Raw genomic sequence first — 15,130 nt, 5'->3', positions numbered from 1 at the left:
CGTGATTGGCGGAGCGTTACGTTCATCAAAGCATTACAGAACATTGATTGGATGTCAGGGCCATCAACTAATGGATCTTCAAAGTATCTTAGATAAACAGAGGCCAACAGACACCTTACAATTATTATTGTTAATCATTATAAACCTGAATTCACTTTGTTAAATTCGTAACTGTCACTGTTGACAGAAGATAGTTGTTGTTTTTTTTTATTTGTATTTCGAACAGATGTTTAATAACATGAATCTTAAGTTTTAACGTGAATTATGCATATAGGACTATATTGGCTCTTTTTTAAATCATTTTTGAAGGGAGTTTAAACAGTTTAAAGGTACAGGTGACTTTTGACTATACAAATCAATTTCAATGCAAATAGGAACATTTTTGGATAAAAAATGAAATGTCGAAGATTGAAGTTGTATCGCCCAATAATACCAAATTAGCTTTGGTAATCTGGTAATTGTCCCCGTCAAATAAAGATAAAGCAGAGATAAGTCCTCCTTTTGCAGATGAATTTAAAAAAAATAGCTTCTTTTTATTTTAGAGAACAAATCTGGGTATAGTGACATTGGGATATTCTGAAATAAACATAAATATTTTGGTATGATTGTTGTTTAATTAACATTAATTCTACCAATAATTAACAGAGAGTATGGTTATTTTGTTTCAGGTAACAGTGGACCAAGAATATATTTAAGACAATACAAAAACTTAACTTAAAACTGTGACATTTCTGGTGTTTGTGGTTCTGGTGTTCATTCATATTCAATAGGTGTAGTGATTATTTCATTTGATGAATATCAGACCATGATATTGATCCAAATGATATTTATCTAAATGCAGTAGAGCTGCTGTTGATTTATTTTAATTTTACATGAATAATATGACATCATCTGCATACAGAGATATTTTCTGTTCAGTTGAACCTTGAGAGGCTAATGCTAAAGCAAGAGGTGCTAATGGCTAAAGTAAAAGCCATATAGACAGCCTTTTTTCAAACCCTGCTGATGAGCATCAGCTTGGTTATGTTCTTAGTTATTAGTTTCTGATGTCGCATTTTTGTAAGTAAGTATTGAAATTATCCCTAAACCAAAAATGCAAAGAAGCAAAATTACCGAGTGACTTTAACATCAGTTAAGTGTTTATTAATGTTTCTCAATAATTTCCGGACAACTTTGCAACAGTGTTTATTTACATGTGTGCATGCATGCCTTGGTGTGCTTGCTGTGAGAAAAACTTTTTTTTTTTTTACTTAATTTGAACATGAATTCATTCCATGTTGTGTGTAATTTTGTCACGATTGGGACATTCATGTTTCCGTTTTACCGCTTGAAACACACAAATTCACAGGACGCAGAACTAAAGAACTGATAAAGAACATCAAACTACATTTATATTATGGGTGGACATTTAATTTGAGGAAACAACACACAATAGGATTAATATTGTTATCCTAAACCCCAAAATGTCCATTATGTCAAATAAAGAATTGCAATCTACCTTCATTCTCAAAGCATTCCAATATGTGATACTGGCTTTGTGAAGCCCATATTATAGCCTGGGATCTCGACAGATTTCACTGTTATGATAAGAGTCCGTTGTTGATAAATAAAGTGGTCTGATGTACGGCGTCATGAGAAAAGATGGAGAGTAAACCGGCTAATTGTGCCTCACTAAATTGCCTCACCCAATGAGAAAGACAGAGACCGACAGTAGTCAGTCACGTGGGCAGGACTTTGGGCACAAAACAAACTGAGCAGCTGAATCTGCTGGTCAGTTCTCTCCAGCCTGCTGCCACACCCTTCAAATACAAAAGAAGACAAACTTTTATTCGAACTTTCCTCATTTGTAGCCAACTATAAACCGCAGGTCTGCCCTGACTACAGATTAAAAGCTCCACCTTTTTCAGATTACAGGCTGTCAGCTCGTCTTGACTGGGATCACAGTTCTGCTTCTCATTTCAGCATCAGAGTCAACACGCTCCGCTGCCGCTGCTGCAGTCATGCTCCAACAAGCCACCTCCAACCACCTTCCTGCTGTCCTGCAGGAAAAGAAGCGAGGCGAATATCAAAGAACCTTCCGCCTGGACACGCAGACTCGCCAGGAGGTTGTGTCTGTGGTCGGCAGCAGCCTGAAGGCAAACCTGAGCAGGTGAGCTCACCTGGTGGCGGAACGACCGACAAACAAGCAAAACTACCGAGTGACTTTAACACGAGATGTTCTTCAACATGTAGATGTTACTTTACAGTCAAGTATGTTGGATTATGTGTTCTCATAGCATATTTAGTTATGATGTATATTCCTGTCGATGTGATGTTGTTTACTTTTATTGTGAAACAATTTACCGGACATGCACATCTATTCCTGTTTTTTCTTATTACTTTACTTTTCGTATATACGTTTCTACCCAGCACGCGTGTTGTTGTTGAGAACCGAACGAGAAAACGGCAAGACGAGTGTTGTATTACTCTTTTATGGACGACCAGAACATTTTGCTGATGATGACGGAGAATCGAGGAATAAGTGGTCTAACAAGCAGAAAACGCAACAAAGTATTTATGAATGTTGCTCAATATTTTCCGAACAAATTAGCAACGGCGTTTATTTACAAGTGCGCATGCGTGAGTTGGTGCACTAACAGTGTGAAATATTTTTTTAATGTAATTTGAATTGGAAAATGAATTAATTCGATGCTGTGTTCGTGATTTGAAATTCTATGAAGACCGAGATGTTCATGTTTCCGTTTGGCGCTGTGAAAAGAAACGAATTCACTGAAGCAGAAGTAAAGAACTGATAAAGAACGTCAAACTATATTTCTATTATGGGTGGACGTTTAATTTGAGGAAACATTACACAATTGGACGAGTACACAACAACATTAATTTAATTTATGTTAACAACAACAATAATAAACAATTATTATTATTACCATTATATAACGTATATATTATATATTACATAGAAATTATGATTAAGAGAAATACATTTTTTAAAGATTTTTTTCTTTTATTATTGTACAAGTTTTAATTTGCCAGTATGTTGAGTTGTTGATCCACTCTTCTCTGTCTTATTTTATTTTATTTTTTGATCCATCAGTTTCCTTACATGCAGAAAATATGTATCCATAAACATGCCTGATGATTTTGCCCAAAGCACCCCTGTGTTATGAACACAAAAAACCCCAGACATTTAGACAGTGTTACAAAATGTTAAACAATGTGTCGTAACTCTGGTAGCGGACAGGCTTCCTCATCTCCCGCCTTGGCCTGCTAAGTGATTAATGACAGCCAGACCAGATGTTGGTATTGTAACTTACAAACAGACTGATCTAATAACCTGTCCAGTTGGTTATAAAACACATGTGCATGTGAGGATGCCACATTGAACATTGAAATTAGGAGGAACAACTTCATCAGGGCACAGGTTGGTCCAGATTCTGGTTCCAGTAGTTCAAGTCGCTGTGATCCGCACCACCACATTTCTATTGTCTTTCTCTTTTTGTGATTTCCGCCCAGATTCTGGTTAATCCGTCCTTGAAGTTTCAAATTGTCTTCCATAAATACAGACGCAATAGTCACTGTCACAATTCTAGTCTGGGACACACTTCCTCATCTCCCCCACTTACTAAAAGCTGCTCGGCTGATCAGCGCCTGTGTGCACTTCAGTATGTGTGAGTCATGCAAACTAAAATACCACCAAGCAAGATGATGTAAATGAAACTAAAAACAACACCGTCCTCGAGTATATAAGAGTCAGTCAAAAGAGCCCTGAAGATTATTTGTACCCCGCAGGAAAGCCTGAAGGCAAACAGGCGACAGCACTTAAATGGGTGTGGCTCATGGAGCTGAGGTGTCCAGTTTACTGACCAATCAGCTCGCAAAAGTGTCTATACCTGACGGCTTATCTTACAGAGCTGTGACATAGGAGCCTACAGACTGGATCAGTGTGTTTTCTACTTGTGCGACTATTTGGCTGAAGGAGGACACAGATATGTCGCGCCAGCGGACTGTAAGACTGAATTATGACCAAACTACCTGTGTTTTGTATGTGCTCGGCACCAGGCTGAACCTCAGTGTGGACAGGTATGTAGACTCTACTACTCTGCTGACATTTTCTGCTCCCACTGACACTGTTTTAACTTACAATGCAAATATCCTGCTAATACAATTGCATACATTGCCTATGGGCACGTTTGGTACCAAAACTGCATCTGCTGTTTCAGCCTAGCATTTGAATAATGAGAAGAAAACGTACATATAAGGGGTTTAAGAAAAAAAACTAAGAAGAGAACAAGAAATAGTTTGACATATCAAACAGTTTAGTGAAAATGAAAAGTATGGCGTGTAAGGGGATGGGGAAAAAAATGTCCATATGGTTTACAAGTTAAAATATGATGGAAAAAAAGATTATTTTGGTATAGAATGAAAAGAGCTGAGGAAAAGCATTACAATAAACACATTTCTAAGAACAGAAAATATAAAGTAGTGGCTAATATAATCAAGTTTCATAGTGTTTCATGGTGGGGCAGATAGTCACAGTTGAGTGGCCTCCATGCTGCACAGACCTGTCTGAGTTGGCTACTTTCTGACAGCTCTGCAGCCACTTGTCCCGAGGGATCTTCCACGACTATGTTATCTGGATGTGGAATTCACTCAATTCTGCCAAACTCTTGAGTCAATGTGATAAGAAAACAATGAAATTGCTCAAGAAGGAAGCTAATGATTAAATAATCAGAAGCACCTTGATTGAGCAAAGGTCGTTTGCCAAATGTTTAGCTGGTGACCAGTTTATGGTCCCATTTGTCGCTACTGTTAGTAAGGAACAAAATAAAAGCAGATCATGACAGAGATCACTCCAGAGTTGGATGCTAATGGTTAGCACTGCTAGAAATTTAGCTGTCGGAGGACTAATCCTATAATGTTCGGTAACATTTACAATATGGATAATCGGAAGGCTTCATATGTAGAGTAAATGTTTCAGATCCATCCAATGCCATGTACCCAGCTAACCTAAAGATGAGAGACATTCTCATCCTTCTCTGGCTGAAAAAGTAAAAGTCAATATTAATAAATATGCTCAAGGGTGTCTCATTACTACTGGCTTGTCCAGTTTCTGCTGTGTTCCTCAATCAGTAACTAAAATAGTCATGTGATTCTTTAAGTTTCAGAGGAAAAGTTTATCTATTCAGGAAGAGGTGGACTTTTCTTTTTAATCATCTACTTATCACACAACCACATTGTTCATAATGCAAGTGAATCAGGTCACAAGAAGTTGGATCCTGGTACTGCGGGAGCTTATTGTTTGAAGAGAGATGATCTGTTGTGTCTGAGTAACAGAGGAGACGTTGTCAGGTCAAGGAAGTGTGGGGTGTTTGGTTGAATGTCAGCCTGTGACACAACAAAGCCGCGTCTGACTGGAGTAGAGTGGGTGAACAGCAATTGGAGCTCTGGCATGGGATGCTCAGAGTTATTGAAGGCAGTAGGATTGAGCGGTTTGTTTGCTCATGCTGGCAGATGGGGTCATAAAAAGAACCGTACCATGTTGTGATCAGGCCACAGGTCACGGGGTAAACCTAAAGAGGTTTATCAGGATATATGAAAGGACAGCCTGAGACTCTGACCAAGACAGGGATCGAGAAGAAAATTTATGGCAACACTTCTGTTGGAGACAAGCTTGATACTGGCATGCGGTCTGACAAGGCTTTAGATTGGAGTTCAACCATGGTTCAATCCAAAACAAAAACCATAAGGGGTGACACAAAAGGATGGAAAGGAAAAGAACAGACGTTGAACCTCCTACACTGGGAAAAAATCCCAAGAGACTACAGTTAGATCCCAACATTATTCCGTCTGTCAAAAAAATCAGCTACGCGCTGTACACACTGTATTTTCTGGCATCTAGTGAAGAGTCGCCTGTGTCGGGAAGCTCACCCTCTTTGGAGAGTTTCCTGAGGCAAGGTGCTGGCGGGATCAAGTCAGTAGCCAAAACCTGACTTGCTTGTATTCACATTTCTTTTGGGCTGAATGCTGATAGATTCCGCAGTGTGAAAAGTCCCAAAGTAGATCTTTTAATAGCAGGGCCAGCACAAGAGCGATGGCTTTAGAGATGAGTCCCAGGCTGAGTTAATTTTCATTCGTTGAGAGCAAGACTCCTGCTAGAGACAAAGTGCGGAGGATAAATGTGAATGCGTGAAAGCTTCACTCGCACAAGAGGGTACCACTACTAGTATGTTCATCGACCAAGAGCCTAGCTTGCTCTCTTGAGATAAGAACAAATGCAAACATGGCACCATCTGTTATATGTCCTTTAGGCCCAATCTGTGCATGTCCCCACCTGATATAGGAACACTGTGTATTCCACTGGAATCAAATCTAACACCTCCTGGGGCTACTGTCAGCTATCTTCAGCTTTGAAAAGCCGTTCCCACCATACTGTCAGACCACTCTGAACATGTCAGGAGACACCTTTATGTGACCTAACTTGAGTTACACGATCTGGAATATGAACTCCTTCATTAACGTTTGCGTGTGATCTGAGGTTGCCTTATCTGTCATCAGTACAAACATCTTTCTCCTCACAGGAGCGCCCCTCCCCTCTCCAAGTTCTATTCTGTGAAGTGCACGCCCAATGTGGAGTACAGCCTCACCCCACCTCCGGAGGAGACCGACCACCTCTCCCCCATCCCTCTCAAAGGGAACTCGGTGTTGCTCATTACCATGAAGAGCGCCAGCCTTCATGAGAATGACAACAAGGTATTTCTTTTATCTTTGTATTGTATGAATATGTCAGCCAAGGTCAGCAGATCATTTCCATCGTTGACTGCAAACAGCAAAAACTGTATTTTATATGTATTATATTAACAACCTCTGGCTGAGTAATTCATGTTTACAAACTGTAGGGAAAGTTAATCTCTTGACTTTCAAAGTTAAAACTGAAACAAGACTGTAGCAGTTCACCAGCTCACACGTGTCTGACTTCCCTTCTCCTAGCTGTCAGTCCGCTACTATGACGAGGATAAAAAGGTTGTGGGGAAAGCCGTTCTGTACCTGACTGCCATTGGTAAGTGAAAAGTTTTGAAGCACAAGTTAGTAGTAGTAGTTTCTCCAACGTGTGAGAACAAATTGTCACTGCTTTGAGTGTCTGAACCTACTGGTTTTCAGAGAGTAGCCAACTTGCATGGCTATGAGAAGTGCTCACACTGTGGCCCTTTATGTTCGATGAGATTTACAGTGCCCCCCAGGTGATGTCATAGAATGCAAGTTCTGTGTTGTGATAATGACTGGAGGTGTATTCATGAATGATAAACTTTCTAAAGTAGGTGTGGGAGGCTGGAGGCTGTGCTCCGAACCTTGTTGGGACAGTGTTCAGTTACGCCACTCGAATGTAAATGTACAAACAGTTTTAGGTGGTGTAGGGTGATATAATAAATGAGTGTCAAGCTCAGTGGGTCAGGAGATGGCTGTAGCGTTCCAGAAGTTGCTTGCGCAAGGATTTTCTAAATCTTAATAGTTTTTTGTTTTTTTTCTGGTCAAAGATAACACACGTGAAGATAGCCCCGCGAATCTCAGTGGATCACATGCCACAAACATCAAGATCCTCTGCCAAAACCGATCTTGAAGCTTGTTGTCCAGGCCAGAAATCTTGTGTGATCACACACGATTATAAACAGAAAAAAACACATTCCATAAACAGGGAAATATAGCACACCACGTGCAAGTGGACGGGGTGATTAGGTCTTGGAGGTCAAATGATCACAAAACCTCCTTGGCTGAGGTTGGTATCCAGGGATTGCGTGTGATGTTTGTGGAATGCTTTGGAAAGGATAATCACCATGAGACATGTGAAAGGCAAATAAGATAAACAAAGATCTTTAGTTTATGAACGAAAGCCAGAGGTTCAGACTGTGAAGAGGTAAAGAGGAAACTTGTTAGAGCTCTTCATAAGTCTGTTAATCTTTGTCATGCAGAGATCTCTCTGGATGTTGACGCTGACCGAGATGGTGTTGTAGAGAGCAACAACCCGAATAAGGTGAGTTCTTTTTTTTCGTTTGTCCTAAATTCTTTCTAACTTTGATGATAACTTTGAAAGGACTCATGGAAATGGGGTCCAGACGGGCATGGTGCCATTGTGCTGGTCAATTGTGACTCGGAGCGCTCCTATTGGAAGAGTCCTGATCTAGAGAGGAACTTCATCGTCGAAACCTCAGGTGAAAGTGATGGAAAAATTACCTTGAGATCCTATCGACACTGATTGATTGTTTTGTGTGCAGATTTGACCGACATGTCGCACATGGTTCTGCGGACCCGTGGTCCCTCATCTCTGCCCGAAGGCTACAAACTCACCCTCCACATGTGCCAGAGTGACGCTGAGAGTGTCAGAGTGTACAGGTCCAGGGTAGCGAACTCTGACAATCACAGCATGTGTAAGTTAAAGAGCTCAGCAAGATCCAAGATGAAGTCTCACCAGATATTCCCTAATTTCAGCCCAAAACGTACTTGACTACCCGTTGGTGCTGAGCAGCAGGACTCTTTCTAAGGAGGTTCCATACCTTGGAGGTACCTCAAATATGGATTTCTATGTGGAAGGTCTGAAATTCCCGGATAAAGACTTCGACGGTCTTGTCAGCATCAACCTCAGCGTGTTGGAGCCCATTTCTGATGTAAGAGATTTGGAATCTGATGCTCCAGCATGAGAACCTTCAAAAGCAGTAAACTATTCCATCCATTCCTCGACCTTTGTCCCCTTAAGTTGTGGTGACAGCAGATATTCTAGTATTCTCACAAGGCATGTAATATGCATCTTGATGAGAAGCAGGCAAAACTTTCAGTCTTTGCAGCATACCGAGCTCCTGATCCTTTTGAGAGTCCCTTGCCGCTGCTCATACCCATAGGCATCGCTCAATGGTGGACAGTTAGGTGTGTTACTCTTTGCCGCCCCAAACGTGTCGCATCCCATCCTCTTGGATTGTTGTGCAACAGTCATACATATCTGTCCTACAGTGACCTCCCATGTTACACTCGCTTTACATATAAGTCATTGGAATACATGGCTTCTTGCCACATATGTTGCATAAGATAATGACATAGCCCCAGGGAGGGAAGATATTTGACAAGATTATCTTCAAGTCGTTTTTGAAATGAGAAATTTTAGGGGGAACAAGAGACATACTGTAGAAGTCATGGGAGACTACACACATTGAATTACTGAGCGAAAATGGTCAATATTGAGAGAATTGTTAACAACTGAATGCTCAGAAAGCAGTGGATGGATGGATGGATGGATGGATGGATGGAAAGGTTATGGGTGGATGGTGGATAGAAAGGAAAGCAGATGCATGTAAGAGGTGATGGAAAGAGTGTGGAATGAGAGTATGTAAGAACAATATACGGAAAGACCCAGATCAAGAAATATGGAAGCTGAAACCAAAAAAGTACCACTGTCTTTCCTCCAACAGGCTATTCCTGAGACGCCCATTTTCACTGACAAAGTGGTTTTCCGAGTTGCTCCGTGGATCATGACACCAAACACCCTGGAGCCCAACGAGGTTTACGTCTGCAGGTAAAAATAAACTGAGTGCTGAAGATGACACAGTTGTGTGTCTGTTGCCAACAAACCCACTTGGCAGGTTGTTTTTGTTCAGGAAGCGCAACATCTTAGGAGATGAGTACATGAGGAAAAACTCTGTTCTCTGCTTGTTCTGCAGCACGAAAGATAACTACGCCTTCCTGAAAGAGATGAAGGCACTGGTTGAGAATAGTGGACAAAAGCTGAAGATTTGTTATCAGTACCAGAACAGAGGGGATCGCTGGATCCAGGTGAGTAAACCAACAGCTCATATTTGGGCGAACATCAAGAATCCGGTGGGCGGACGGAGGAGGACCAGGATTCAGGCTGTTCACGTTGTTAACTAAACTGGTACTGACAGAAATACATATGTTTTATTAGGATCTTTTGGGGTTCTTTATTGGTTGTTAAAAACACAGTAAATGACCTTGATATTTAGCAAAAATGACACTGCACTCACGCTGTCACTCAAAAAAGGCCAGTTCAATCAGTCGGCGAGGTTTGCCCGGGAAGTAAGTCAGCCAAGCTAAAGCTATCACCTATTCACCAGTCTTTTCCACCAACCAAATGTGTCCAGGATGAGATGGAGTTTGGTTACATTCAAGCTCCTCACCATCAGTTCCCGGTTGTGCTGGATTCCCCTCGAGATGGAAAACTCATGGACTTCCCATTCAATGAGCTGCTGGTGAGTGCTGCTGTCTTTGCATCTCACGTGCGGGCCATGAAGATCCAAGCCCAGAATGACCACGTCGACTCTGCCCGGTCCATTGCTAATGCTGCTAAGAAGTAACTTGGCAAAGTGAGCAGGCAGAGAGGGAGACTCTTGACTTTTGGCTGATAGGCAGAAGGACAAAACCAAGCCCCACCTGGGTCAGAGGGCGATGCTATCTACCAGTGAGAGGTCTCACACAAGCGTGTTCACTCCTCCAGGGTCCAGACTTTGGATATGTGACCAGAGAGGCCAAAAGGAAGGATGTCAACAGTCTGGACTCATTTGGGAATCTGGAGGTGAGTCCTCCTGTGACGGTGAACGGCAAAAGCTACCCGCTGGGCAGAATCATCATCGGAGTGGCCTTTCCTACGTGAGTCTTTGAAACCTAAAATAGATCAAACACAAGTCTAAGCATGGAAGAGTCTGCACTTTATCTTTTTGGTTTCAGGGCAGCAAAAGGCCGGAACATGACCAAAGTAGTCCAGGACTTCCTGTGGGCTCAGAAGGTACAGGAACCCATCGCCCTGTACTCTGACTGGCTGTTTGTTGGCCATGTTGATGAGTTCATGACGTTTGTTCCCGCTCCGGACAGAAAGGTTTGTACAAGGGACTGGGAGACTGATGGGGTTTTGGGGTTGATGTATGTCGCTCCTAATTCCCCTGTAGGGTTTTCGCCTCCTGCTGGCAAGTCCGGACGCTGCCTACAAAGTGTTCCGAGGTCTCCAGAACAGCGGCCATGGACAAGCTAAGCTCTTTGAAGGTACGTGGCAGTTGTCTATTGCAGTGTGAACATGTTGAACATTGTTTATCTTTTGGTTGGAACCAAGGGAAAGGCAAAAAGGAGATTACTGTGGACGTCTTGCTCAAAGACGAGCAACTTCAGTCGCACAACAGCTACGTACAGGTGGGTGACTGGCAGTGTCCCGTTTTGTTTTGCATTTTTTTATGAGCTCATCTACTACTTGTGTTTCATTGGCATGTCACTTGAAGGAAGGGAGTGGTATGAGTAACAAATTAAGCTTTCTTCGATGCAGTACTGGGCTTTTGTTGGTAGGCAGGTGGAGTCAGTGTCAGTACTCAAGGGTCTGTAAACTTCTTTCCAGACCAGCGTTTTTGTGAAGACGCTTTTGATGGTACCCTGTGAGAAATGATCCCAATGTTTATTACCTGTGTGACATCATCTCCCGAAGAACTGCATCGACTGGAACAGAGACGTGCTGAAGAGAGAACTGGGTCTGGACGATGACGACATCATCGACCTGCCAATCCTCTTCAAGTTATTGAAGAGCAGAGAGGAGATCAGAGCCGTGGCTTACTACCCTGACATGGTGAGCCAAACTCAACACACATCAAACACCTCCCGAAAATAACCACGACTAAATCCATCATGTTGTTTCCAGGTAAACATGATTGTACTGGGGAAAAACCTTGGTATCCCCAAACCTTTTGGGCCGAAGGTGAACGGGCAGTGTGCTTTGGAGGCTGAAATGTGTTGCCTGATGGGAGGTCTGGGTCTCAACTGCACTTTCATTGATGACTTCGCTTCCTACCACGAACTCCTGGGTGAAGTCCACTGTGGCTCCAACGTCCGCAGGAAGCCGTTTAATGTAAAATGGTGGAACCTGGAGATGTGAATTGAAACTGGAATCATTCCTTTCAAAACTCTCCCCTAAATTTTACCCAACCAATATGAGGCATCGCCATGAAATATACACAAAGCTTTCAGAGGAAGATTTTCAGATACAACTTACGGACAGCTAAGTGAGAGAAATGTTGCAGTTCTTTCTCAAAAAATAGTCAACAGTAGCCATCTTGTATCGCAAATTAGGCTTGGTGAAGTCTGTGATAATGGACATCAATCATTGGATTATGTACTTTCAAATGCAGCTCAAAAATGGTACGTTTTACTTACAATGATTTCTTACAAACTGAAAACCTGCGCGACTCCACATGCGGTCTGCTGCTCGTATCCACGTTCTGTACTCCAGTGCCTCGACTGGGAAATCAAGGTCAGTTTATCAGCAGCAAAAGTAGCAGGAAACCAGCAGGAAAACTACGCTCAGATCTTCACCATGGTGGTAGAGAAGCTCCTTAGTCAGAGTCAAAAAAAAAAAAAAGTGCTGGCCTTCACTAAAATACTGTATATCAGTCTTTAAAATGTCTTTAAACCTCAAAGAGTTAAGTAATATTTTAAGGAATGGTAACACACATTTCATTAGTTATGTACAAGACATTGAGCATTTCAGACTAAAATACTGTATATCAGTCTTTAAAATGTCTTTAAACCTCAAAGAGTTAAGTAATATTTTAAGGAATGGTAACACACATTTCATTAGTTATGTACAAGACATTGAGCATTTCAGAGGTGCTTTTAGAAAACAATGTGAAGATTTTATTAAACATATCTGTTCACTTAATTTACAAAACAAATGATGAAAAGCCATATATACAAACAAACGAACAAGGGCACTAGCAGAACAGAAATACAATCATTTCATTTGAGCACAAACAAGTTTCCAGTCCGGCTGACGACCGGCAGTTCCACGGAAGGTGATGTGCTACAAACCCACGAGAGGGCGCACTTGTACCATGAACGAATTTGATTGAGCCTTTCTACTGGACTCAAAAGTATCTAGGACTCAACGATGTTTTCTAAGAAGCCATGTTGACAGTCGGGGCAAAGAAAGAACCTTCTCTAAACCTTTTGTATCTGTAACACTTCATCAATAAACAACAGTGTTATCTTGTGGCACAGGTGTTTTTTGACTCTGCTCAATAAATACACACTTGTTTTTACATTCGTGCCATCAGGTCGTACCATTAAATAAACCAACAGTTCAAACAAAGACGGAACGAAAAGGCCTCTTCATGATGACGCACACAGTGATTCCGTTTTCAACGATAAAAAGAGAACACGTTTCTGTACCAGTGCCTGCCACAGGAGTTTCACAAACATATCTGTGCCTCAGCTTCTCTCCGTAAAGCAACCAGATTAAAACTTGAAAATATTACCCTTTAATTTAAGGGGTTTAACAGGTCATCATTCCCCATTCCACAATTCCTAAATAAATGTGGGCAAATTCGGTGCTGTCTGTATCAATACCCACTAATACACGGACGACGATTCCAACCCTGGAAATCACCATATTTCTTTGCAACCTGTGTGCAAGTAGTTTCCGAAATATCTGCACCATCAACATTTCCTTGCAACCAACTCAAGTGAAAATCAGCATTAAAATCCTCAAATGTAAATGCATCAGTACAAAAAGTCATTGAACACTATTCACCATTTCCTTCGATGTGCTCACCTGTGCTCTAACAGGAAACTCATTTGCCGTGGAACTTAACATGATAAATTCAACAGGGCGTATTACAATACGGACTTATTTTCATGTTATCTCCCAACTGAGATGACCGAAAAGGGAGAAAGTCTGACGCTACTCACAGTAATGTGTTGCCATCTTCATCCTGAATCACATAACTAGCTGTTCTTTGTGTAGAGCGTGTAGTAGAGCGTGACAACAAGATCCTCAATCGTGGTCCAGGCGGAGCCACGAGTTTGGGCATTTACACATCCTCTGTTACAGTAACAGCACTGTGATGTTGGACGGGCAAAATGTAGTGCTTCTACATAAATAACACATAAAGTAACCAGCAGTTGGCCAGAGCAGCAACATGAAGAAGAGAATGCCGAGCACGGTACAGAGGAGAGTTTTCTCTCTTCTTTTGTCAAGCAGATTTACTCCATGCACAGAAGTGATCGTCACAGATGAATCAGCACGTGACAAGCATGTTGCCATGACTGCAACTATTGCTTTTTATCATCACAGATCCAATTGCCATGTTTGTTACACAATATTTTGAACTCACGAAATCGCAAATTATGTCAAAGCAGATCCACTAATGAATCATAATAAGAAACCCAAAACTGTGTGACACATAAAAAGTGAGCTTAAGTGTGTGTTTTGAGGTAAAAACTATGACTGTCGTCTATTAAAAAAGAAAATGATGTGGCTCATGTTAGCACAAGAGGAGCTTGTGCTGAATCATCCTGTCCCTCAGGAGCAGTTCCATTTCAATTGCGCTCGCCTGAAGATAACATTGTATCTTTCTGGGCTGCCAAGATGCCTGTACTACAAAAATAAAGGGCATGGAATGGCATCAAGAGCAGTGGCGTGGATACACTGAATTGACCAAAGGGTTTCAACACAGGGACAGGATTTCAAAGCAGACATCATGAATTAGGATTCCGACTGAACTAACCAGGCACATTGACTAACAAAACCAAGAGACAGATATGAGTCAGTGCGCAGGTCCGGAGCTTCCCGTCGCCTTGAAGTGTCGCAGGAACATCCCACGTGGAGCTGGAATGAGGGCTTTAGGGGCACCATGGAACGACCCGTCTGTCCGGACAGGACAAAGATCAGTGGTCAGTGTCTGGGTCTGACCTCGGACTCGACAGCGGTGGAGCTGAGATGAATTTTTCTGGCTCATCTCTGGCAAATGACATCAACTGAGGGAAGGCTGAGTTGGGAGGAAGAAAAACCAACGTGGATTTAGAATTATTTCATGCTACACAACCACAAAGACCGCATCAACCACATACCAGATACATATGTTAATAACATCGAACACGCTTGCATGCTTCTCTCCGCCGTGCCTCGTGGGGGCACCAGAGCACCATTATAAGACTAAGCTGGTGCAGCCTAAATTCAACTCAAGCTGGGTTCACTTTGATCTTTATGAAACTTTTTTTTGTGCCTTGCTCGTGAGCCTAACTTGGTGAGTTGAAAAAGGCAGCACAACAAACAAGGACACAAAAACCTCAGAGACAAAAGTGTCTTTCATTAGAGAGC

At 41.9% G+C, this 15,130-nt stretch overlaps 2 protein-coding genes across 15 annotated transcripts in view; one reads left to right on the top strand and one right to left on the bottom strand.

Annotated features, from left to right (window-relative positions):
• The first annotated feature begins 1,747 nt into the window (after positions 1-1,747).
• Positions 1,748-13,015, top strand: padi2 (peptidyl arginine deiminase, type II). Of its 2 annotated transcripts, XM_053869419.1 has the most exons (17): positions 1,748-1,867; positions 1,963-2,149; positions 6,579-6,750; positions 6,988-7,057; positions 7,965-8,026; positions 8,087-8,204; positions 8,268-8,420; positions 8,482-8,657; positions 9,453-9,556; positions 9,702-9,813; positions 10,140-10,247; positions 10,493-10,644; positions 10,723-10,870; positions 10,941-11,034; positions 11,102-11,178; positions 11,465-11,602; positions 11,675-13,015. In XM_053869419.1, the coding sequence occupies exons 2-17, from the start codon at positions 2,001-2,003 to the stop codon at positions 11,906-11,908; spliced, it is 2,067 nt and encodes a 688-aa protein (XP_053725394.1). In that variant the 5' UTR covers positions 1,748-1,867; positions 1,963-2,000; the 3' UTR covers positions 11,909-13,015. The 2 variants fall into 2 exon arrangements, with proteins under 2 accessions (XP_053725394.1, XP_053725395.1); XM_053869420.1 differs by lacking the exons at positions 1,748-1,867; positions 1,963-2,149 and adding an exon at positions 3,743-4,080.
• Positions 12,664-15,130, bottom strand: part of rap1gapb (RAP1 GTPase activating protein b) — a 101,262-nt gene continuing 98,795 nt past the window's right edge. For all 13 annotated transcript variants that reach the window (XM_053869414.1, XM_053869412.1, XM_053869405.1 and 10 more), the window contains one exon: positions 12,664-14,798. The gene's annotated coding sequence lies outside the window, so the exon portion shown is untranslated. The remainder of the gene's footprint in view (positions 14,799-15,130) is intronic.

Source organism: Synchiropus splendidus, chromosome 6 (assembly GCF_027744825.2).
Source record: "Synchiropus splendidus isolate RoL2022-P1 chromosome 6, RoL_Sspl_1.0, whole genome shotgun sequence".
Taxonomy (NCBI): Eukaryota; Metazoa; Chordata; class Actinopteri; order Syngnathiformes; family Callionymidae; genus Synchiropus; species Synchiropus splendidus.
Note: the sequence above shows the minus strand (reverse complement) of the source record. Positions and strands in the feature narration are given on the sequence as shown.